Source organism: Hydractinia symbiolongicarpus, chromosome 6 (genome assembly GCF_029227915.1).
Source record: "Hydractinia symbiolongicarpus strain clone_291-10 chromosome 6, HSymV2.1, whole genome shotgun sequence".
Lineage (NCBI taxonomy): Eukaryota > Metazoa > Cnidaria > Hydrozoa > Anthoathecata > Hydractiniidae > Hydractinia > Hydractinia symbiolongicarpus.
In genome coordinates, this window is record NC_079880.1 from 8,408,440 (window position 1) to 8,434,186 (window position 25,747).

Genomic DNA, 25,747 nt, shown 5'->3' on the forward strand with positions numbered 1-25,747 from the left:
ATTTAGCAATTGGAACTACGAGGAGTTTTTTAGTAGGAAGAAGGACTTGGTACGGAATGCTAAAAGGACCTGTTGATTTTTTTTTATCAAAGAGGAAGGAGAAAAGATATTCAATCGTTCTCTGACGTCATATTTCACTTTTTTGTAATTTAAATAATTTGGAGCAAAAAGGTCACTGTCAATCATTTAAAAACAGTCAAAACAGAATTGTAAGAAGTAAAAACTTCTTCATAGATTGGTTAAAAACAGTCAAAAAAGGGTCTAGAAAGTAAAAGGATCGTTGTTGCTTGTTAGAAAACCATAAAAGTCAGATCGTAAAAGAGCAAAACATCACAATAATTTATTTAAAAAACACCAAAAGAGGATCATGTGAAGCAAAAATGTCATCATAAATATTACAAAGTCTGGAACAGTAAATACAAGCAATAAATACACAAGTTTACTAGTCCTTTCAAAGAAATTAACCTTGAGTTAATTTCATAATTTGTGTAGCCAGAAGTAAAAAGAAAATCAATTAAATAGGCTTTCGAAAAGACTTGATAAGAAAAGGGTGCAAAGCCTACTTTGATTGTTCTCTGACTACACCACATTCACTTCTTCACAATTTCGATAATTTGGAAATGCTTTGGAAAACAAAAGGAAACATTAACTTGTATATACATCTGATTAATAGCATGGCTAAAAAAATATCTGTGTATGGGGGTGTGCTTTTGTGATCCCACACCTGTCACAAAAGGGTCTGTATAGTATGTGTGACATTATTAAGTATGTATATGCTGCTTGTTTGTAATGTTTTGTTTAAAATTATATTAGTATATTGTCCTCTTTTCTTCATACCACTTCACTTACTGTCCGTCTTGTTTGTTGTACTAGGTTTGTGGGAAATCGTGAGTTTTTCTTGCCCCCAGTAGGTGTGGGGTTTTGTGTGCGTGTGTGTTTTTTTATTTTATTTAATTTATTGCTTATGTTGTTTTTTGTATGTGTTCGGATTAAACATGCATTATGTTCTGACTTTCTGACGTAAGTTCTCCCATTTGAATCTTAGGGTCATACTATACTTGCTTCTGTGTGCAGCACTACTAGGTAAGTAGTAGTAGTATTTATTTCGTGTTAGATAACTGTATATTTTACATTAAATAAATACCTACGGGGAGACCATCAGATAGTATAAATACTAATGTAGGTGATGGCCACCTATGTAGGTGATGGCCACCGTAATGGCAAAGGATCCCTGTGCAACTACAACCTTTCTAATAATTTAATTTCATTTCAAAGACACCGGAATACAAAACAATCAAATCATTTATGGAAGAACCAGTGAGCTTACCGCTGAAAAATAAACAAACAACGGCGGGCAGGAATTTATTCATTTTGCACTAGTACTTGTGCAGAAATATTTAGATTCCAAAAATAGAGCCCTGTGAATTTATGTCAGCATTTGGCATTGCCGATCTAAAGGTCGAGCTACATTGATTCAAAAAAGCTTTTTATGATGCCACCCTATATGTGTGATAAGTTCAGCATGTCAAGGAAATTGGGCAGAACCGACCTTGTTTTAAACAAAAAATAATAAAAAAACATTGTTTGTTGTAGACAAAGGAAAACCAGTTCACTCCATTTTAATCTTACGTAGAATCGGCATTTTAAAGTTAGTTCAGACCTTTTCGACTTTTCTGATCTAACAGATACAAAGTCGAAGTTATCAATAAAAAGAAAGAATAGCACATCTGCAAAAGATATTAGTTTAGGTAAATTTTTAATTTAAATCCCCAGAGTAAAGAAGAATATAACTTGCTGACCTGTGAAGTCCCTTTAAATCAGTTTTGCCGACCTTATTTTTGTTGTAGGTTTGCAAAATTTTGCCGGCTTTTTGATCGCTGAACATTGATGCTATTGTGCTGACTTTCAGTACTTTGATGTCACAGGTTGGAAAATAAAATATCTTTTTAGCCTAAAATTGTAGCGTGAAGCTTAATTAGTCGAAACTAGTCAAACATATTTATAACTTATGTATCGCTTTATTCAGCGATTCGGTTCAGCTTTGTTGCCATAGTGATGATTGACATTTTGCTTAATTGACAAATCACATTTGTGCTACATCCGCCATTTTTAAAATTTCGCAGGGTGAAAACAAACCTAGTTCGTAGGGGGAAGAATGCAAAAAAACGTGGAAATGGAATTAGATAGATAGATAGATTTACATGGCTAGCCTCACAAATATCGAGGGAAATACCCTGTCTATTATTTCCAGGAGGGGCCATGGCTTAGATGGAGAGTCCTAGAGTATTTAATGCTCATTTTGAGCTACGCAGACCCAATTAGGGCCCACGCTCTACTAGACAACTCCCGGTAACATCCAACGGCTCACACATTGTGCCATCTTCCCAATTTCCCTCACATGGCTTAGGTTAACCCGGGGCTATGGTAACATTCACTCGCCCATGTTTAATCGCCGTCAAGAGGAATCGAACCCTGGTCTCCCGCACAGAGTACGAGAGCTATAACCACTAATCTACGGCACCATTAGCTAACGAAAGGTAACCACAATAAAAATCTGTCTGGAAATGATGCTTAGCTAGCTAGCTATCTAAATTTTGCTTTAAAAAATTATCATTGCTCAAACTTCCTAACATTGTTCTTGAAACTCACTTCTCTCACCTAAAATACAGAAACTTTTCACCTCCAAAAAAATTGTTATAACGTCAAACCGAATCGCCAAATTACCTCCTGTACCTAAACTCTTTAAAGCTAGCCAGCAGCCGCTGACTGACTGACAAATTCTCGTCTTAAATTTATGGCTTCGTAGTTAAAGAACAATGCAACATTCTACATTCAAAACGAAAAATATAAGTTCCTGCATTGGACTACAAAGCTGTAAGTTTTCTTTAAGTGAAAGGATAAAATCAACACCCATGAAAAACACACCATCATAGTTGATGAGGAATTTTCAGTCTTCACAATTTAGACCAAAATATTTTACTAACACAAATATTTTACATCCTTTACATTCTATTGTAACAAATTAGAAAAAGACAGGAAGTCAAAAGCAAATCCAGTTGCTTTTAATTTCAACAAAGTCAATGTTCGTCTCGCCGTGTTTACGATACTGAGCTACTTCCTCCGCCATCATTATTAATTGTAGAAATTGGGGGGGGGGGGCAAAAAATTTAAAGAAAAACTTTTCAAAGCAAGGTTGTTGACGTAAAAATAATAATTTTGTCGTCAACATGGATACATATTTATACAGTAAAAAAAAAGAATATATGTTAATTTTCTACAATTTTTTTATTAAATGTATATAAATTTTGATCTGATGTATTATTGTCATTGTTTCCCCATAAAAACTGTTTTGTTATCACCAGTCCCTGCATGTATCAAGACAAATGTGCACTCTCCCCAGGGTTTGTTTTGGTTTGTTGACCCGCGAAAGGGTTTGCAGCACACACACGCGCATACAGAAATTTTATGCTATCGTCACTGAAGGTAAAATTTTCGTCCAGTCTGCTTTGCATACATTTTGGTTTTGTAAAGTGTGACATCTTCATTTGTATGTATTAGGGTTGCCACTCACTTGGGGTATCTCCTCTGTCTGAGTTCTATTTAAAACAAGAATAGGGGCTTTTTTAAACACTCTAGAACACAGCCACGGCAAAATGTAAACAAATCAGCACTACCAGGATGTTGAAAAGAAAGTCGTGTGACTTGGCATTATAAATTCTTTTAGGGGTTGGTTTAGATTAGAGGTCATAGTGATATATACCATATCTATGTACCATCCCTAAAAACAACTTTGCAAAAATGCTAATTAACAAGGCAGTTGTTTGCGTAGGATCAAAACATCCTATAGTTTCATGATTTACGTCTCAATTAATATGTTTTTTTTTCTATGTGAGATCCACCATAACTATTTCTAAAGCCTATTCTATCATTTAAATGGTGGTAATACTTAGAGAATTGTCTTAGGTTTAGCACTGTTGCCATATAACTTCATGGTTTTGACTATAAGCCATCCCTAGAAACAACTTAGCAAAAATGCTGGTAAACAAGGTGGGTGTTTGCGCAGTATTGACAAAAAAGAAGTCAACTAAAATGGCTAATTTCAGTCTTAATTCAATGATGTGTTTTTTCTTACTTACTTTTAATAACTAGTGAAGCGATGCTTCAAGATGATCATCCAAAATGATCATCTTCATTGACCTACATGCCACCCCATAGAAGGACAAAAGGCGCCACACACCAGTCATATCTTTCCACACACCAACCATCTGTAAAATTGAGTTTGAATCTGCCCTTTTATTTGCTGTTAGCCTTATGATTAGGAGTTTATCTGAATTTTTTGGCAGACACCTATCCATTTCGTACAATTTCTTACTTCTTTTCGTAAACAATTATTGTTCACAGCTGTGGGTGGACACCACAGCTGTGAATAATATTTAATTTGAGGTAAGACAATGCTTTTCCATTGGGTTTGACATCACGTAAGGCTCAGGACATTATGTCTGAATCATCCATTGTTGCCAGTGTAAAGAAAAAGTTACAGAGCAAAAGTGAAATCACAGCATTAAGACATTCACGTAATTAGGACCGTATACACTAGCTAGTGTTTGCTTCAAACATTGCTATATACCTTTTTCTATTGCTTGTAAAACAGACGCTTTAGAAAAACTTGGTGAAGAAAGTTAAAAACGAGGATTAGAAATATTATCCAGCCTGTCTAGCTTCAATTAAGAAGTTTACGTATTAGGGATTCACCATTTCCCCTTTATGTGATATAATTTAAACAAATGGCTCTGGTGTCAATATGTGGCTTGACTAAACGCCATTTTGCAAGAGACAAGTAAACAGAAATTATTTGCAGGAGCAGGCAAGAACAAATAATATGAAACATTATAGTCTTTTTAGCTATAAATAACCTTGTTTCCAGGGCTTCTGTGTTTAATATTATGTTGAAAGACAGGGAACCTTATGGGAAAGTCTCGTTTTCAAAATAACGCTTTGACAAAATTACATACATATTTAAGTCAAAATAAGAAAAAGTAATAAACCATGCAAGGGTGCTAACTTATTTAGTTATTTATTTATAATGGATATTTATAAAGGATAAATCATTGTCAGTAATAAATTACTGCTATTAAAATGTGTCCTGTAAAATATTAGTAAATATACAAATATGATACAAATGATTAAATAAATATATAAAAATAACAAACACAATGCAAGAAATAAAAAAGTTTACAAAAGAGCAAAATCACCTAGACAATGTGGAAGGCAAAAAAACTGGTCGATAGTTGGTTGCAGATATCTTGGTACCACTTTTATACAATGATGTAATCTTATCCATTTTCCAATTTGAAGGAACAATTTCGGTCCTTAGTGACAGGTTTATTAAAACGGAAAATGGTTTGGATACAACTCTTGCAGATTCTTTCAACAATCTTGGTGGTATATCGTCAATACCAAATGCTTTTCTTGTTTTTAATCATTTTAATTCATTCTCGATTTCGATCTTACTGACGTATTTGAATTTGAGAATGAAATCACTTCCAAATGGATTTTCTGGAATCCATTCCAAACAAAATCTATGAGTGGATAAGCTCGCTTCTTCAGATCGAAAGCAACATTACTGAAAAATTTTCAAAAATTGTTTGCTTTAGATTTAGGTGTATCATCACTATCATGAACCAGAATTGATATTGCATTTATTTGGGAAAACTTTCTTTATAAGTTCCCAAAATTTGGCCGGATTTCATTCATTTTCAGGTAGCAACATTTGTTATTGCTATATTTTTTCTTGGTTTTGTAATTGCACCAATCAGCATCTTTCTTTGTTTTTGAGCTTTTTTTTCATTCATATTTTTTTGATGTGCGTATTGACCCAAGGACATATGCAACCCTTGACACGTTTTACAATAATCAGGGTATGCTTGTTAAAAATATTTGTTATAATTTCTTTCAATTTACCCCCAGCATCATTTGGACAATTGCTGTTATAAAAGGATAAGCAATTTGCGTGTTCTAAATCATCACAGAGACTATCTGGATCATAGTTTTGGTACTCCCGGAAATTTATGACACTGGTGATGTTGTGTGCGCACACAACTAACGCAGTCATGGACACTCACTTATCCCAAATACACCATGATGCCAGATTGTGGACTGTCTATTTGTGTATTTACTTGAGTGTTCAGTGGTTCGAGTTGCTTTTTTAATTATCTGCTCAAAACCATTTGTCCTTGAAAATGACCACAAAAGGATCAAGGACATATCCTTGATCCTTTTGTGGTCATTTTTTTTCAAGTATTTAAAGTTTGAATCCCCAAGGAGTATAGTTTGGCATTCACCATCGTTAACAAGACTCAACATCATATTAAAGACTGTGTCAAAGTTATTATTTAAATATAGCGATGAATGCGTTCCAATCAAGACATTTTTGGCTTTTGTTTGAATAATCTTAATCCAAATACATTCAATATCCTTCAGGTATCCGGTATTTCGTTTAAGTCCTTAAAATCTAACAAGTGTTTGTTTACGATACGTCTTTAAGAGAGAGAAAAATTTTGTTTGGTTCAAAGATTGTTAATAAGTTTGCCAAATTTTAAAACAAACATTGGATGTTTTAATGACAACTTTGATCCAGACCCCAAACAACCAAGTAGTAAATGCAGGCTTCTCATTTTGAGGTACGCGATCGCGTTCCTACGCCCTATCGTGTACCTAAATTACATAAGGTATGGGAAGAACCGAGTACCTCCGTTAACAGATTACTTTTAGATCTAAGAGTTATTGAATAATCCTGGCCTTTTTAATCCATAAGCAAGTCTATTCATAGCCAACCTCCCCATCCTAGCTAATTCACCGACTCCTGACTTAGTTAAAAGAACTACGTAGACATAAATCTCTTTTGCCTGGCCCCTTCGTCGTTGGTAACCAGGTCTTACCAAGAAATCCAGCCATGCGGTTCTTAACTAATGCGGAGGTAACGCCGACGGAGCACGGATGAAGCAAGTCTGCAAATATGCACTTACAGGCGGAATAGACATTTTATCATGGATTTAATGGATGCAAGTGTTATTTAAACAACTTTAAAAACGAAACCCACGTGCTGTTGTCTCTATAAATATACAAAGTTTTGGTATATATTTTTAACGAACTTAAAGATTATTTATACATCGCTGTCTGTTTCATAACTATCACTACTCTCGTTACTCTCTTCGTTGTCGCTGTTGCGTGTATCGTGATCCATACCTGTTACTAGAACAGGTGTCTCCATGCTGACAAACCTCCTCTTCTGCATGTATGAATCGACTGCGCTGTTCAAAATTTCTTCTTTCTCTCCATCACTCCACAGGGAGTTATTCCCAGCAATTAACAATGACTCCTCCATCGTGTTGTGTTTCATTCGGAGTCGACGATCAGACAATAAAATCGTTAGTGTACTAAACACACGCTCCATGGATGAATTTGAGCTGGAAAGACCAAGCACCAGTTCGACGATGAGTAGACGATCCGACAATAAAATCGTTAGTGTACTAAACACACACTCCACGGATGAATTTGAGCTGGAAAGACCAAGCACCAGTTCGACGATGAGTAGAATGTTGGGAAATTCCCGTTTCTTGTACACCATCATTTTTTCCCAAACCGTCGATGCCTTCACATTTTTGTAAAAATTATTGAAAATTATTAAAAATTAATTAACTCGTTATCTGACATGTCCGATCAATGACAAACAAGAACAAAAAAACCCTGAAAACAAGTAAATGTTGCGGTTACCTGCTTTATTTCCACTTTTGCCTTGTATGAGCGGAACACCATTAATTCGCTGACATTTAACAAGAACTTTAAAATGACGATGAGACATACTCGGATTTAATACCATTTCGTAAGCAGTCCTCATCAATTTTAAATATGCTTCGCGGGCTTGGTCTGTTTTGCTTAAAACAGTGCGTATGTCAGGAACAACAGGTCGTTTTCTGGGTATTATCTGAAACTGTTCCTCTTCAGGTTGTCTGCTATCCAATAAACAAGCGGCCTTATGCATCTGCCCTTCCAAGTGACGATCTACCTAGAGTGTAACATAGTTCAAGGCGTTCAGCAGTTGCACAGTTGGAAAATTATTCATTTTTAAATTTTTCGAATTAGAAAAAAAAATCTGGAGACAGCCTGATTATTAACTATGTTCTTATAAAAAATAAGGACAAAACAAGAACAAAAAAGAAGAACAAAACAAGAACAAAAAAGAAGAACTAAATGTACCTGATGTTTCGTGACCATTTGTGCCTTCCGTAAACGCTTTTAGAGAACTCACAGAGTAGCCCTTATTTACTGGATTAGCTAGAAGTTGCTCTTTATATTTGGTGCACATCTTACACCAAATTTTTGTTACCATTGATTTTCCAATTACGTTCTCAACTTCATGGCCTATAATACTTTCTTTTTTCCAAGATAGGAATGTAGATACTTCTCTGGAAATATTTTTTGTTTTTTTCTGAAGCAGAGGCCATCTTTCAATGAATTTCGCATGTAGCTAATTTTACTGTGATTTTTAAATAAAGATGAACGCTCCCCCATGGATACTTAGAACGTTGTTCGTTAGATTGAACGTTCAATTAGGACGTCTTTTGCTTGATTGAAGTAAACATGTTATGCTGCATTTTTCTCACCTGTTTTTTTCACGTCACACAAAAAGGTTATTTGATCTTTGATTGACCGGTGGTTTATTTCATTCGAAACACACGTAAAGGTGTAAATAAATTATTTGAAACTTTATGAATGAGTTTTTAATATTTAGCAAAGCAAAAGCTTAACATGCTTCTTAACAATGCTTTATGGCACTATTTCAATTCAAATGTATTTTTAGGTTACAAAAATGGAAACACAGTTAAAAAGTAAAGGCTGGAATTTATCTGTTGAGGGTTTAAAAAGCTGTACGGATGCATGCCAAAAGTCAAACCCAACAGTTAATGATATTATTAAAAAAGCATTGGACAGTGATCTTAGGCATATAGGACAAAAAATTTTACCTGAAAACATAAATTCCGGTCAAATAGAAAGCATAAAAGGACCAATTGTATTACAACTTCAAAAGATGCGTAATATAACAGCTCCATTGATTAACCAGGAATCGAGTGGTGCACCACGAATGATGAAGCTGACATTAACAGATGGCTGTACAACTTGTGTTGCAATAGAATTCAAAATGGTAAACTGTCTTAAACTGGATATGATTCCTGGAATTAAATTATGTTTGACATCTTCAAGTATTTCACTGTTGAAAGGAGTAATTTTGTTGGAAGATGGTGATGTGAAAATTTTGGGTGGAGAGGTGGAAAAATTGAAATCAAAATGGGAATCAAATAGAGAAGCCAAGTGTTTAAAGAAGTATGACATTTACTTTGAAAATGTTTGAAATAAAAAAAATCGTTTTTTTTTCTTGAATTATAGTCTGACAAAATTTCTGACTTAACTTCTGATTTAACTATTTAATTTCTGATTTAACTATTGCATGATTATAAGAACCAGTTGGTTGGCTAGCAAAACATTGGCCATGAATTTAATGACAGTTCTCAATCCACATTTGTATAATAAGTAATGGCTAAAAAAAAATAATTCTAGTTGTGTTAGTTGTTGACCAAAAAAATTTTTTCTTCTTCTTCAAAGGAAAGGGGATGTAGAAGGCCCACCACCGTACAAAGATTTTGATCCAAGTAAGCCTATACCACCAAAGCAGAAAACCAAATGGAAAAATTGTAATGATGCTAAAACCATGGACAACAATGTTTCCAGGCAATATGAAGGGAAAGATACATTTACCTCTCAATCAAAATATGTTGATAGACAGACGGGAAGCAAAAGTAAGATTGCATTTTTTTTAACATTCGTGCGTCAGTCTGCTTAAACGGATCCCGAGTTACTTTTGCAAGTTGGACTTACCTGAAAGATTTTCATGAGAATTTCCCAATGATACATCTACTTTTTGTTAAAAGTTCATGTAACCCCAGATATTGCTTTTTAGAACTTCCTTCTTTATATAAAAAAAAAAAACTAGCTCCAGTCTTTTTTGGCACATGACCCTATTACATAAAAATTTACCGCTCAAATTAATGACTTTCATGTACTATAATTAGAGACTTTCATAGCCAAAACAATTAATATGCCTTTGCAACGAAATTCCTTCGATCTTTGTAAAAAGAAATTTTTTAAAAAAATAGTTCATAAAAAATGGTGCTACATGGTATACTCACACAGCTGTGCAATAAAATGAAATATTTAATATATTAGCAACAAGTTTGTGCATGTTTTTTGTTGTCAAATTGAAAATGATTTATTTCAAGAAACAGGTTGTGAAATTTAATGATCTACAACCTGTCGTACTGGGCTGGGTATGATTACTTAAATAAGTGTGATAGAAATAAGTCTATACCCTTTTTAACCTCGTTACAAGATAAGAATCTCAGGATCCCTTCAAAGTCTTGTTCCAAGCTAAGAATTAAGCTATATTTTTGTCTTAGATAATACTACCTTTAAAATACTGGAAGAGAAAAAGATGTTTTAAAAATCAACAAACTAATGTTGTTGTTGTTATTGTTGTTGTTGTTGTTGTTGTTGTTGTGTTTTATTATTATTGTTGTTAGTGATCTATTGTGTACAAACTTTTTTACCATTTTCCAATGCATCATAAATATCTCTTTATTTTTTATTTTTGAAGGTTCAAACAATGCTGAGAACAGTCATAAGCTCTTCGAAAATAATAATGAGAAACAAAGACAGCCAAAAATGTCGGGGTCCAATAAGGATGAAACTCTGTACAATGAGAGAAGAGCAAAAACAATAACAAGTGAAGACAAGGATAAATCTCTAAAAAGTAATACAGAGCAAAGCAAAAACCCAGTACATAAAACTGAAAACACAGACAGACCCATTGTAAAAAAACAAAATTGGATACACAACAAGGCTGTTTCGGAAAACAAAATGCAAAATCAATATCCAACGCCCAAAGACAGTTTTAGAAGAGAGCAGAAAAGCACAAAAAATGAGTACAGACAAAAAAGTGATGATTCTATTCATTTGCATAAGAAATCTGGTGCTCAATCTGACCAAAAGTCGTATGAAACATCTGAACAAAAACAATATAGTGAACATAGCAAAGATAGATACATTTCTAAACAAACAGATGAAGGAAATAATGCACAGAGAAATAAAGAGTCTAACTACAAAAAAGGGGAGAAAAACAATAGCCATGCTTATGGTAAAGTGGACAGAAGAAATTATTATAGAGATGATTATGACTATGAGATTTATAGAGAAAGAGATAGGGACAGGCATTTTGAGATTGATGATAGAAGCAGAAGCAACAAGGACCAAGCATATGATAGAAAAGATAACTGGAGGGGTGGCAGAGAGGACAAGAGAGACATTGGCTACCAAAAATACAATGAAAGAGATGCCCGTGAGAATAATGATAGAAGCAGGAACAACAAGGACCAAGCATATGACAAGAACGATAACAGGAAAGGTGGCAGAGAGGACAAGAAAGACACTGGCTACCAAAAATACAATGAAAGGGAGAATAATGATAGAAGCAGAACCATCAAAGACAAAGCATATGACAAAAAAGATAACTGGAGGGGTGGCAGAGGAGACAAGAGAGACACTGGCTATCGAAAATACGAAGAAAAGGATGTCCATGAAAATAATGATAGAAGCAGAAACAACAAGGGCCAAACATATGACAAAAAGGATGACAGAAGAGGTGGCAGAGAGGACAAGAGAGACACTGGCTACCAAAAATACAATGAAAGGGACATTCATGAGAATAATGATAGCAGCAGAAACAACAAGGACCAAGCATATGACAAAAAAGATAACTGGAGGGGTGGCAGAGGAGACAAGAGAGACACTGGCTATCGAAAATACGAAGAAAAGGATGTCCATGAAAATAATGATAGAAGCAGAAACAACAAGGGCCAAACATATGACAAAAAGGATGACAGAAGAGGTGGCAGAGAGGACAAGAGAGACACTGGCTATCAAAAATACAATGAAAGGGACATTCATGAGAATAATGATAGCAGCAGAAACAACAAGGACCAAGCATATGACAAAAAGGATGACAGAAGAGGTGGCCGAGAGGACAAGAGAGACACTGGCTACCAAAAATACAATGAAAGGGATGCCTGTGGGAATAATGATAGAAGCAGAAACAACAAGGACCAAGCATATGACAAAAAGGATAACAGAAGAGGTGGCAAAGAAGACAAGAGAGACATTGGCTACAAAAGATACAATGAAAAAAATCCTGGAAAGGATCAGAACCGCATGCAGAGAAGTGGTAGGTCATATGACAAACAAAGTTTTGATTTGGACAGCCACCAAGACTATAAAGAGGAAAAAGATGATACAAGAGATGTACAGCACAGCAAAAAGACAATCAAGAAGAATTATAATAATGACCAGACTACAGATATGAAAAGTGTGGAAAGTAATAACCAAACTGAAATAGCATTAAGCAGAGAGAATTGTGAAGAGAGACACTCTACACAAGGGAATGTAACACAAATGCAAATACCGTCATTTGATAGCCAAACAATGTCCACATCTTTAAATATGGGTGTACCAATTTCACTGAATGAATTGTTTGGAAAAAACTTGACGCTGCATAATGAAAGTGATAAATTTCCAAAACCTCAAAGTGCAAATAATCAAACACAACAAACCATGGGTCAATATCCTATGAATATGGTTCACCCACCTTTTCCATTATCACAGGATCAACTCAATCTTCAATGGTCTGTTACACAACAGCAAGACTATATGTGGAACCCATACCAGCAGATGAATGTAGGTGCGCAGAATTTCGTGCCTGATTTGAACTATATGTCAGGGCAAACAGCTGACAATAATTTTATGCAAGACATACCTCAACATCAACAAAATCCTTATTATTATTCCTACGGAAACACAAACTTTTTTCCAAAACAATAAAAACAAGTTGTTGTTTTTGTGTAGTAGGTCTCATTTTTGTGTTAGTAAACATTTATTTAATTTATTTTTTTTGTTCATTAATGTCTGTAGTCTAAATATTCTAAAGTCTATAGTCTAAATAGTCTATTCACAACGAAAAGCAAGGTTTCTCTACTAGGTGGCACTTATAATTATTTTTAGACCATATAACTATTATAACACTCTGTCCAGTTTTTAATCTATATTTCTATTATCTTTCGCCAAAAAGTTTTTACTATGCCTTTTCAACTAAAAACATAAAAAAACTAATACTTTTTGCTGAATATAGTTGAATATAGCTGAATATAAAATTATACATTATACAGACATAGTAAAGAGAAGTGTTAATAACAAAGATAGCGTGTAACGTTATAATTTACAACATTCTTCACAGTGCACTGCGGTTCTTCTGATAGGACTTTCATTTTTGATTAGGAATTTGTAAATAAATAATACGACTATGATATAGTATTTAAAAATATTTTCACTCCGGATATTTCTCTATTAACATATTTGTTGCTGCAAAAAGTCTATTGTTAGAAAATAGGAATGCACTAAAACACTCTGCACATCCTTTATTTTGGTTAAGTTGAAATTAAAACAAAAAATCATGAGGTTGTAATAAGTTGTAGCTCAAAAAGGCTAGCAGGCCATAAATACAGGCCTACTTATGCTTTGGTGATTAAACTTGACACGCTGGCAGAGAGTCTCAATTTTCAGGGGAAAAAATAAATTTTAGGATGTCATTGCCTAAAAAAGGTCATTTTCCGAATTTTGCAATAAATTCTAGTTTCTTAAGCATTACTGAAATCACCAAATTTTGGCACTCGGTTACAGGCTAAACAAATGTTATGGCTGCAGGCACTTTATCCCACCTCCGGTGCTAATAGGATTAAGATGTTATTTCTAATATATTACATAGAACAAATTTTTATTTAATGGATTTTTATTTTTTTTGTCTGAAAAAGCTTTTTAAAATATCTATATTGCTTAAGGAAAAGGTTTTGAAAGCCAATTTATTCACGTGCGCTAAGCATTTTGTTATGGTCAAAGGAGAAGGTACCATGATACCTAGCTATAGCTACCACTTCGTGGTTCCAAGGTCAGTCACATGATTTTCTTTCCAAAAATCCTATCCCCTTTCTATATGTAACAGCTACCAGTTCATCCTTTTTTAATATCATTAAGAAAAACGTTTGGCTTTCGATTTTCTTGAATTGATTCTGCAACGTGTGACGCCCTGGGTCTCCTTACATTGACAATAGTAATAGTAAAATATTTAGGAAGACCAGTTATTTAGCAATTTTTGTATAAGATGTAAGACGAAGGTATTTATTTTGCAAAATTTTATTCATGTTTTATGACCCCTTGAGAATATCTTTAATGTCAGATTTGTTATTGCAAACTTGACATAAGTAAGTTATGGTAGGTGTGAAAACATAAAAAATGCCAGTTACGTTGTTTAACTGCAAAGTTGAATGTTCCGTTGTATTATGTGTTTATGTATTCCACATATCAGTAACATATAAAAATGTGTTACTTTTCTAAAAGATTTTAAAATTCGGACTTATAAATACCTTTTTCATTTGCAATTTATAATGATAGTGATCAGAGTCAATTTGATGAAATGCCACTTGTTGTGTCCCTTCTCTTGTTCTTTCAGGTGAAAAACTAAAAAAAAATTTCAGAAAACATGAATGTATGCATGATTATTTGGTAGGTATAGTTGTTTTTGTATAAGAACTTATTTTCTTATGCTCCTGATTTACATAAGGATAGGAATCTAGGCTTGTAAGAAACAACACTAGAAACTGGCTATTCTAATAAAAAATTATTGCAATAGGCTCCAGTTAGAAGATTTATAATTCATTTTGCTTTTTCAGTTAAAAAGTGTATACCTTAAGAATGACTGGAAGATTTCCCAAATTCAGGCAATGGCCAGTAGCTCAAAGAAGCAAGCTAGTCAAAAGTACTTACGAAACACAAACAGCAGTATATTGAGTACATCAAAAGACAGATATCAAAGAGATAAATATTTTGAATGTGACCCACAAAGAAAACGTTGTAGACACTTGATTGGATCCACAAGTCAAACTTTGCGGTCAGTTCGCGCAAGAAAAGTCAAGAATGTTACGACTGATACCTCCCCTAACGAAAAAAATCACCTGTCAACCAACAGAGCGTTAACTGAAAAAATCTGTCTGCAGGATAGCTTAAAGTTAGAACTCTTAAGGGATGATGTTTGTGATAAAAAGAATTCAAATTGGTTTGAACCAAAAGAAAATTTCTCAACACCAGAATGGAAATGCTTATCAGTGGCTACTGAACTAAAAACAATTGATGTAAAAAAGAAAGAAAAAAGAATCTATAAAAAAAGAACTACAGACAAAAATATGTATAAAACAAAAATACACAAAACTAAAGCACGAAAATCAAAAAAAATCCGAAGTGAAGGTGGGAACAGCAAACTAAGCAAGCATCACAACAGAGATAGCGATTCTGTCAGTGTTGAAGTGACGAAAGATGAGTTGTCTTGCAGTAAAAATTTTATAAACCATGACTACCCCAAAAAACTGAAGGAACAGAGTGGTCAGAAAACATATTTTACAAACATCAAAGAAAATTTGCAAGGTAGTAAGTATACACCTATCCATGTAGCATCTCAACCAGCAACAAGTAAAAGACCTACCAACGCAGGTTCCGCTGTAGCAGCATTTTACCAGCTTCCTCTATTTCAGCATGTAAGGGAAGAACTGTGTCCTTATGCATCAACAGGTCAGTTCTTGTTTTCTTCAATACTTTGTATATTTTAAAGATCTTCTGAATTGTGGACCTTCCCTTCTGTAGGTTTAAAATTTAGAAAACATTGTTCCTAATAAAGCTATTGTTTATAAGAATTTGTTATTTATTAAATAATAGTAATAATCACTCTGTTATGTTTTACAAATATTTTATGTTAATTCAAGCCATAGCGTAACAGTCTTTTTCTAAGGAACTTCTAACTTACTTTTAGATGACTTTTGGGTTGGACGTTTCTTATTCCCACAGCATCGCTTTCTACTCAGTGAACTTTTAAAGAGATGTCTTTTGAACCAGCAACAAGAAAGAGTATCCTTAGCTATTCTTGGACTTTGTTTCAATGCTGGTCAGTTACCTGAAATGGTTTGGAAGGTGACACTAAATTAAATTATGTATATCTATGCTCTGGTATTAATTACTTGCGTATTGTTAAGTATTAGGGAAGGAAACAAGTTGCTTGTGGACTTAAATGTCAGTATATTTTGATTGTTGTTGTTTTTGAACAGATATGTTAAAATTCCACACTAAGTAGAGAAAATAACTCCGTTTGAAAGTATACATGGTTAAAAAGAATTATAAACTGTTAGCTTATGAGACATTCTCTGTAACACAAACCACTAGATGCATACTACCTTGTTTTTTTAGATTGGTTGTTGGTTGCTCAAATCCACCCCGCACGGCCAGCCATTTCTCTCCAACTTTCAAAACTCTATGAAAACATTATGTCACAACCAATGCAGTCCAGAAATATATCTTGACATTGCTAATGACTTGATTACAAAAAATCAAAATTTATATGAAGCCTACCAAACCCTAACAGCTGTTGTCTCGATAGAACCGTTTTCTAGTGATGCATACTTTAACTTATTTTATGGACAATTAGAATATGCACTTTGGAAAATCGAGACAAGTAAAAAGGATTTGACAATTGCTCGGAAATGGGATGACGATAGTGATAATGAAGATGCTGAAGATGCAGGTGTTTGTTACAATATTTTGAAGTTCAGTGGGGCTATTAATATGCAAGAGCAATCCCTTTTTTTGTCCAGTCAAGACCAGTCTGCAGATGGAGATCTCACTTTTTTTGATTAAATAATTAAAACTTGTGAGAAAAAATTAACTTTTGGGTTTAGAATGCTTAGAATATATTCAGTATATTTTTTCTTTCTTAAAAGTTCTATTTTTTTTTACAAAATGATTTATTGGGTAAAAGCAAATTAAATTTTCTATAAGATATAAATATGAAATTTGATTTTTTTTTTCTAGGCAGTCTTGTTTTATTTTTTATTATGTAATATTTCACTTCAGCATTACCATAGCAACAATGCTTCAAAGCTATTTTTAAAAGCGCTTTGCTTATTTTTTATTTAAAAATTTGTGAAAAATTATTTTTTGCTTGTTCTTTTGTGCGTTAACCCGCTCTTTCATTAAAATAATTAAAACCTACATAAAATAAGACTAACAAGTGTGCTAAGTTTTGTCGAGATTCTCAATCAGGAAAGGGGAGTTTCAGATGTTTTGGTGAAAAACAAAACTGTAGATTTAAGGCTACCTGAAAAAAATATTTAATTTACTTTTATATCCATTAAATATTTTGTTGCCCATGTATTAAAGTAGAAGTTAGGTAGTCAGGATTTTGATGAAGATTTAGAAACCCTGTTAGCATTGCCATAGCCTCCATTTTTAAATTGAGTTGCAAGTTCTACAATAGTGGGCGATGCTACACTACATATCTTTTACTTCCTTATCTCCACAGCTGACCTACAAGACAACAACTTATCCCGGTCTTCATTTCATGGTCATCGAGCATTGCAGTACCTACGTCACGTGGAAGAACGCATGGGATTGTGGGATACTATATTGCCAAAGTATTTGGAATTAATCGAACATTATGATGGTGTTATGAAGGCTGTTGAAGTTGCTGAAAAACATCTCCAAAATAATCCTGAAAATCCTAACTCTTATAGGTTCGTTTTGTTGCACATTTTAACCAAGAAAAAAAATCTCATTCTTTAGTCTGTTTTTGTTAATATCAGGTTGCCAATCACTCTTATATGTGTTTTTAGATTGGTGTATTTGTTGTTGAAAGAAAGCAAAGCAGACGAAGAGTCATTAACACGTGTTTTAAAGTCACTATCTGTAATCGATTCAACCAATGAACTCGTGAAAGAGCTTATCATATACTACCAACGGACAGGTGACTCTATTTTACTGGGAGAAAGTTTTACTGTTTTCTCACTTAAATTTGCTGTCAATTTTACTAAGCAAAAGGCATTTTACTAAAGAAATGGGTGAAAATAGGGTGAGTCCTTATAAATTGAATAAGAATTTTTCACGTAGGTCATGACATAAGTGGTTGAGGAATAAATAAGGCGGAGGTCAAAACGGCGAAATCTCTCTGTTAAGTCAAAATCTCTCCTTTTAGGATGAAATCTCTCTGTTAAGTCAAAATCTCTCCTTTTTAGGATGAAATCTCTCTGTTAAGTCAAAATCTCTCCTTTTTAGGGTGAAATCTCTTTGTAAGGGCAAAATCTCTCTGTTCGGGCGAAATCTCTCTGTTTAGGCGAAATCTCTCTGTTAACTCAAAATCTCTTCTTTTGGGGTGAAATCCCTCTGCTAGGGTGAAGTCTCTGTGTTAGGGCAAAATCTCTGTGTCAGGGCAAAATCTCTCTGTTAGGGCGAAATCTCTCTGTTAGGGCGAAATCTCTCTGTCAGGGCGAAATCCCTCTATTAGGGCGAAATCTCCTGCTAGGATAAAATCTTCTGTTAAGAAAAAAGGCTTTACTCACGGATGTGTACAATGCTTATAAAGCATTTTCATGTTTTACAGATTTTAAATTATATACTTGTAATTCTTGTAATTCTGCATTTTCCTGTGAACACTATGATATTGTGGGCTTCAGCTAAGTTTAGACTAAAAAAGGTTGTTTTTTGCGGAGCAGCATTGTATGGTCACTTATGATAAATCGGGAATACAGGGCGTTCTAACGTCAGTGGAAATTATTACTGTTTAAGATTTTCAATCTAACCAAATAATCCAAGAGCTTTTAACAAATTCGGAATGCGTGTTGATTAGGTGAAACGACATTTTTATTGCATGTGTAACGATCTTTGTATAATTTCCGCCCTCTTTCCACTAATTTATGTCCGAGGTTGTAGTTACTGTGACAACAAATAAAATAATTAGTACCTGCCACTCACCACATGAACTTTTAACATTGGGCAATATTATAAAAACATCACTTTGTTATTTAAGCTTTCTTTGTCTTTATATAACCCTTTTAAAAATCGGAATAAATTTTTTCAACGTAAAATAATGTGTATATTTGTTTACATTTTACCATAACTTTTGTATCTCAACCTTTTTTTATTTCTTCATTTTTTAGAATCCTATTCATGTCTGTTTGACCTTCTCATACAACGTTTGGATCACGTGGCTTGCATTGACAGTTATTTTGACTGGTCCGTTCTTTATAATTTGATAAGGACACAGAAACGAGAGATTCTAACAAAATTCGAAGAACTAAAAAGGTGCGCATATATAGACCTTACAAGTAACACTAGTCAACCTGTGGAAAAATCCACGGGGTTGCCCGTCTTTTATATATCGCATTTCGTGTTTCCGTAACAAACAAACACAGACAACGGCTATTATTATAAAGATTAACAGTATTTGTGAAATGTTCTCTTCAAATTTTAATAGCTCGTTGCTGAATCGTTGCGATAAATATTTTTTTTACTTATTTCAGAGATGGTAACAATAAATGTAGAAAAGCATGTCACCTCCCTGTAGTAAAGATATGTAAATAATAAGTTATCAACAATAAAACGTTAAATGCAAAAAGAAAAATCAGAGCTATCTGATAGCCCTAAAGGAAAACAAAGAAGCAAGAACGAAAAGAATTATCTAAAATATAATAACTTCTTTTGAAATCGCTAACATTTTCTGTTGAAATTGTTAGCGATGTGTATTGGATTTCTTAAACAGTCGTGGGTTATAGGGAACAATTTAAAGAGTCAGCGTTAGTGGAACTAATATGACGTATTATGAATGGATAACCGTCAGAAACGTTATATACAAAAAATTTGTCTGTATTGATTAGGAATCTCGGATGTAAAAAATAACAATGAGGTATACCCTCTTTTGAAATCCTATAAGATGGAAATCTGTATAGACTTATACGACTTATTAGTGAGCCATAGGGGCCATCGTAGAAAGTACCTTAATGAATTTGCGATTCGTTGGAATCAACATCTGTTAGCACAAACAGACATCACAATCAATATTTATTCCCGGATAAAGTAGGGTCAATTGTAAGCAACAAAACGTTCTAGTTTCGCCGAATTGCAATTATAAAATTTAGTGGAAACTAGATAAAAAAAAAAGCAATCTCGTATTACGCTTCTGGGACCGTATAAGAATATAGCCTGAAATTTCGCAAAGTTTTTCCCGCGAAAAATCTCATTTTGTAGAAACGTTAATATGCCCCGTAAGAACTTTACTGGGTCCAAAATTTCCTATGCGCAGGACCCGGGGTGTGTCATTTGTTCATAAACAAGATCTGGATAAATTCATATATTAAGGACCAGATTCAGTCTTGGAAATTTTCGAGCTTATGGAAGAGAAGTGTTTCGCACTTGGAAGAGAAGTGTTTCGAACGGAAGAGAACTTTGGGTATCAAAGTAGAGATGTTTTTTATACAGAAGAGAAGTGTTTTGACTAAGAAGAGAAGTGTTTTTATTGAGAAGAGAAGTGAGGCATAGGGGCCATCGTACCTTTCTGATCAAATCCATAAAGCAGTAGCGTACACATTCAGCAATGAGTGCATCACCTGCATCTAAAAATCCTAAGTCTGCAAGTTCTCTAAAAAATAACCTCCACCAACTTGGTCTGTCTTTTGAAAGTTGTGACGAAAAAGATTCGATTCTTTGATTAGCTGTTGATGTACCAAAAATAAAACTGCCAGTGCCAGCATATTCGTCATTATGCTGAGATCTTAATTCAATCTTAACGGCTTCCAAAATACAGTTTTCAGTACCATCATCAGACCTTATTATGTCACATGGCGAGGGGACCGGTCCCGTGTAATAAACCTCACAAAAGGTTAAAACTACGGACCAATGATGTAAAATTGCGGACCAGATTTTAGAAATCAAGTTGTAAAGAGCCACATGCAGAGAAGTGTTAAGTGCAGAAGAGAAGTGTCAAAATACTGAAAAAAAGTGTCAAAATACAGAAGATAAGTGTTTCGTTATATAGAAGAGAAGTGTTTTTGATTTGGAAGAGGGGCCATCGTAGACTTACCTAGGACTTCTCTTCAGTAACATCTTTGATGAGCCTGCTTAGTTAAAAGTTAATAACACGAGCAACTAAATCAGGCTGATCCTGTGCATGGCGACGTGGTTTGGTAAGGCCAATTACAAATGCAAACAAAAAAAGACAAATTAAATGCGGTGATTTTTTGACAACTTCCCTTTCGCCTGTAAGAGACATAGTTATCGCAGAACATGATCGATTTCTCTTATCACAACCGTAACTAACCTTTTCTCTCCACGACGTGTCAGGTATCACAACCGTAACTAACCTTTTCTCTCCACGACGTGTCAGGTCGGTGCTCACCAGATGATATTTTAAAGTGAATAATGTTTTATATTTACCCTTCCGTGACACTGTTCAACCATATATGGAGCATTTTTCATGTTGTAAAAAATTTCTTTTAAATGCTTCTTACAGCCTGACGTAACTACTTAAAATGTGCCATTTTTTTTCAATACGAGCTTGCATGAAAGCACTGAGTGCGAGCTGTATTCTACTGACAAAAACATTAACAATAGATTCGAACATTTTGAATTCCTGTGTGATCTGTTTTACCATAGAGTTAAACGTTCTTACACGCGATTTTGGTAGATGCCTTTTCATCATTGATAATGTGCCGACGCAAAAAGTGCCGACGCCAGCAAAAAATGACTATGCTCTTTTATGTGACGTGTTACAACCTTATTAAATTTTGCTCATGGATGTTACATAGATTATGCCGCCTGTTTTTCTTTATTTAGACTCCGTGTTCGATGGATTAAAGTTCACTTTCCTGTTCCGTTGAATATGACGAACCAAAGGTTAAGTGAGCAAACGTTGAAAATTAAAAGCAAACTTGCAATTGCACTGCATGTAGGTAAGTGAGACAACTTTGAGTGTTTAAAACCAAGTTATTTTGTCATCGACATTAGGTAAGAAATTCTTTCAAGCAAACCTTTTAACAAATTTCCTCAAGGTTTTCTGGTCTTTGCTGGATCGAATGAAACCATTCTCAAAAAAGCGATTGTAATTATAACTTTTTAAAATGTGAAACAATTTTTTTTTGCTTCAACAACACTACAATGCACTTTTCATTAAAACAGCTTCCTTTTGAATCAATATCTAAACCATCGGTGGGGTACTTTTTAAACTATGGGACGGGACACTCGACGAAATTGTATGAAGTTTAATGTTGTGTAGTGGTCTCTCTACTTAACGGCGGACACCTGATTTTGTTACACTGCTAGTCGAAGTCTCACAGAAAACTTTCTAAAAAGCGGAAAAGCCATTAGCGGACACTCCAATCAACGGACACATTCTTATATATGAAATGGCTATTTTTGTACTTTTTTTCTCTCTTTAATTAGCTGACACCTGCAGAAGATTGTGCAACTGCTCTTTGAATTGTTTTCTGTAGAAAGATAAGAAACGAAAAAGCAATGTCTTTAGAATTTTAATTTTCGTCGTTTTTTAGATATTCAGAATTACCGTACTCTCAATAAACACCCCCTCTCTTTTATACGCCCCTAGTAAACGCCCACCTAGTGTGATGAAAGGGGGTGGGATGTATTAAAAAAAACCTTTGAGACAACTGGTTAGGATTTGTGGGCAAAATGAGTCGAAACGGTTAGAAAAACGTTTTTCTAATGTTTTTAATCCAGATAGGTCCATTGAAGTTTCGCTTGCTTAATTCGAATTTTCCCTGCTTTGTTAACAGGTCAGTAATTACGTGTGCTGACTTGAATTTGCAAGGTTGTAATACACTGTTTTTTATTTCATTTCAAAACTACCTCTTTTCAATATTATTTTACGTGATCTTCAAGTAAAATTTTTTAGGCTAATTTTCGATGAGAGAGCATGATCATTGTTTTATTAAGCAAATATTCTAAAATCAGATTTTGTAATATCTGCGCTTTTTAAAGAAATGGTTCTTTTAGAATATTTCGAAGATTGCGTCACTGCGTGGTTGAACTCACGGACATTAAAATATGCATCGAGAGATGCATTATCTTTTGATAAGTGTATCCAGTTAGGGTCATGTGAGGAATCGAGTTTATGTTCTAATTATGACGATCTCAACGTGTCAACACCTGAATTGACGGACATCAGCGACGTTGATGACATTGAGCATGACGGCGATCCTGAGAACTTTTCGTGTAATATGCCGACGTGCGCGAAGCTTACACTTATTGAAACTGTTAATGACAATAATGTCAGTCATTTGACAACTGAGGTATCGTCGTCATCTGAGTCGTGCTCCAGTGACCACTCAACGTCGACAACATTTTTATCCGACTTTGAACCTGCCAAAGCGAGAACGAGATTAGGAAAACACGTACGGTCGAAGAAGACGCAAAAAAAAGTCAATACGAATTATGATACAGTGAGTCTGCCATCTTCTTCATCAAATAGTGATAGCGAGGTATCGTAGGCAAGTCCAGAGAGCGTATTGTAGAGTATATATAATATTCCAATGTTTACTGCCATTTCCTCACCGCTCAATGTCGTCTCTATTTTTCCAAAAACAATACCTGTGGTTTTGTTCATGTCGTCGTGGTGATGAGAGCTTCATCGTAAACAAATATGGCGAATTAAATGGAAAGATAAGGAAAGTTTGTTTGCTAGATATATTTTCGCTGCAGTGTCATTATGCTAATGACTGAAAAGGGAATATTAAAAGTAGCTTGCTACATTTTTCTTGCTACATAAATAGTTAGATCTGTAATATATTTTGTTTTTATTATTTTTATAGGTATTGTTTATTTTTTCCTGTCATGTTTAGGGAGGATTCAAAGTCTCATTGAAAACGATTTACGGTTTATTGTATGTCCAAGCCTACATCGATTTGATCTCTCTTTGTTTTCATTTTTTATTTAATTTTGTGTATTAATCTAAAGATGGTTTTATCTGAAGATGGTTTTATCACTACGTAATTGCTAAATTTAGTGTCTCTCCCGCGTGGGTTCTCCTGCGTGGGCGCCCATGGCTTAAGAATAGGGCGCTTATTTTATCATTAGGTAGTTGTAAACACAGCTTTTTTTTGTACAAGCATCTACGCTTTTAACTTTTTATGTGAAAACATTTATAATTGTCTTCCCTAACTCGTCGTGAAGAACGCCGATATTTTTTTTCTTGCTAACTTCCCTTTTAAACATCTGTTGCCTCCTTTCCCCTCTGTGCGTCATCACAATTATTTTTCTGGTTTGATGACATAATAAAGTGTTTAAATTTGATGCTTATTATCCGTGTTGTTCGAATAAGCTTCCCTCTCAGATAAGCGACATTAAAAGAGATGCCCAGCGGAGCGTGTACTGTATCTATTCATTGTTATCTTTATTATTATTTATTTATCATTACAACATTATTTAGTTTTGTAAGATTGTGCTCACGAAATAATATCAGCCCCTCTCTCACGATAGGAATGTCTTTGCTTATTGTTGTGCTCTCAGTGTCTGGCGAAAGATGAATACCAACGGTGGTGTTTTTAACCCTCTTCCAATGCAATAATATAAAATTTGTTGGACTTAGGAGTTTTTTATTGGCAGTGTTTAAAATACTCTTTGGTAATAGAGGACAACTTGGCGGTTGGCGGACAAATGTGTTGCATCGTTCCCGTACATATTGTTTTCATAAAAGTGCAGTTCAAGTTGGCGTGTACTCTCTTTTCGTAGACATAGACACGCAAAACATAATATTTAGAGAAAGAGGGATCATTAATCCTTTTTGACAGCTGTAATTTCTTTTTAAAAATTGTCATTTCCGGCATTTAAAAATTAGAATGCAAGGAAAGGTAGGCCTGAAAGTCTGGACTGGCATTAATTAATTCAACATGGTGGCAATTAACGTCAATGCCTAAAATCGTTCCCAGGGCTTTTTGCCTTGTTGCTGAAGCACTCCGTAGACCCTGGGGACAAGATTAACGTCGAAGCCTTTTTTAAAGATATCTAGTTAGCAAAAAATATTGTAAAGAGTCAAGGTTAAAGATAGTGTATTCAATCTAATATAACTATTTAAACACACTTTTTTAGTGCTAGTAAATCTTAAGCCCGCTTCATTGCTCATCTTGGTGCTATAGTAACTACAAAAAAGAGACTTTTTAATTAAAATAAACCTCGCTGACCCTGTGTTAATCAAAAAGAATAATTACATTAAACTAGCCGGGTGAAGCCACAAGTAAAAGTATTACCCAGCGTTGAAAATCCGGTGTAGCAATTAATAAGAACCGTAAACTGTCCCACACATTCTGGCAGAGCGATCTAGTACAGGTACCATGTCGGTCCCCGCCTAATTTTTCAAATAAGTCACTTTTCCCTGACTAATTATTCAATTAAGTCACTTTTTCCCGACTAATTTTTGATATTTCTGTAGATAACCTAGTTGTTTGACATAACCGAACTACTGCTGTTATAGTTGTATGATTGTTTCGTGTTTGTTTAAACACAAAATATTGGTTCTTTTTGTTTCCATTATGTTTTTAATGTCCCCGATCCTTTTTTGTAATCTATTAAGGTGGAACAATGAAAGAAAAGTTGGGAATAGAAGAAAAAAGTTGGGGTAAATTCTTAGTCAAGTATAAAAAAATCAGGGAAAAGTACTAGTCTAGTCGGGGAAAAAATAAATAAAATAATCGGGGGAAATTTTGGTCGGGGA

The 25,747-nt window shown here is 34.4% G+C and overlaps 2 protein-coding genes across 2 annotated transcripts; both read left to right on the top strand.

Annotated features, from left to right (window-relative positions):
* Positions 1-3,387: 3,387 nt before the first annotated feature.
* LOC130647919 (tudor domain-containing protein 3-like) lies at positions 3,388-14,347 on the top strand. Its single transcript, XM_057453926.1, has 4 exons — positions 3,388-3,483; positions 8,861-9,381; positions 9,661-9,854; positions 10,709-14,347. Exons 1-4 carry the CDS (start codon positions 3,466-3,468, stop codon positions 12,982-12,984), a joined length of 3,009 nt encoding a protein of 1,002 aa, XP_057309909.1. The 5' UTR covers positions 3,388-3,465; the 3' UTR covers positions 12,985-14,347.
* A 138-nt stretch (positions 14,348-14,485) lies between these two features.
* Positions 14,486-24,513, top strand: LOC130647921 (uncharacterized). Its single transcript, XM_057453928.1, has 9 exons — positions 14,486-14,718; positions 14,886-15,777; positions 16,016-16,173; positions 16,447-16,780; positions 17,558-17,768; positions 17,868-17,998; positions 19,188-19,332; positions 21,859-21,974; positions 23,035-24,513. The coding sequence occupies exons 1-9, from the start codon at positions 14,704-14,706 to the stop codon at positions 23,526-23,528; spliced, it is 2,496 nt and encodes an 831-aa protein (XP_057309911.1). The 5' UTR covers positions 14,486-14,703; the 3' UTR covers positions 23,529-24,513.
* Positions 24,514-25,747: the final 1,234 nt, after the last annotated feature.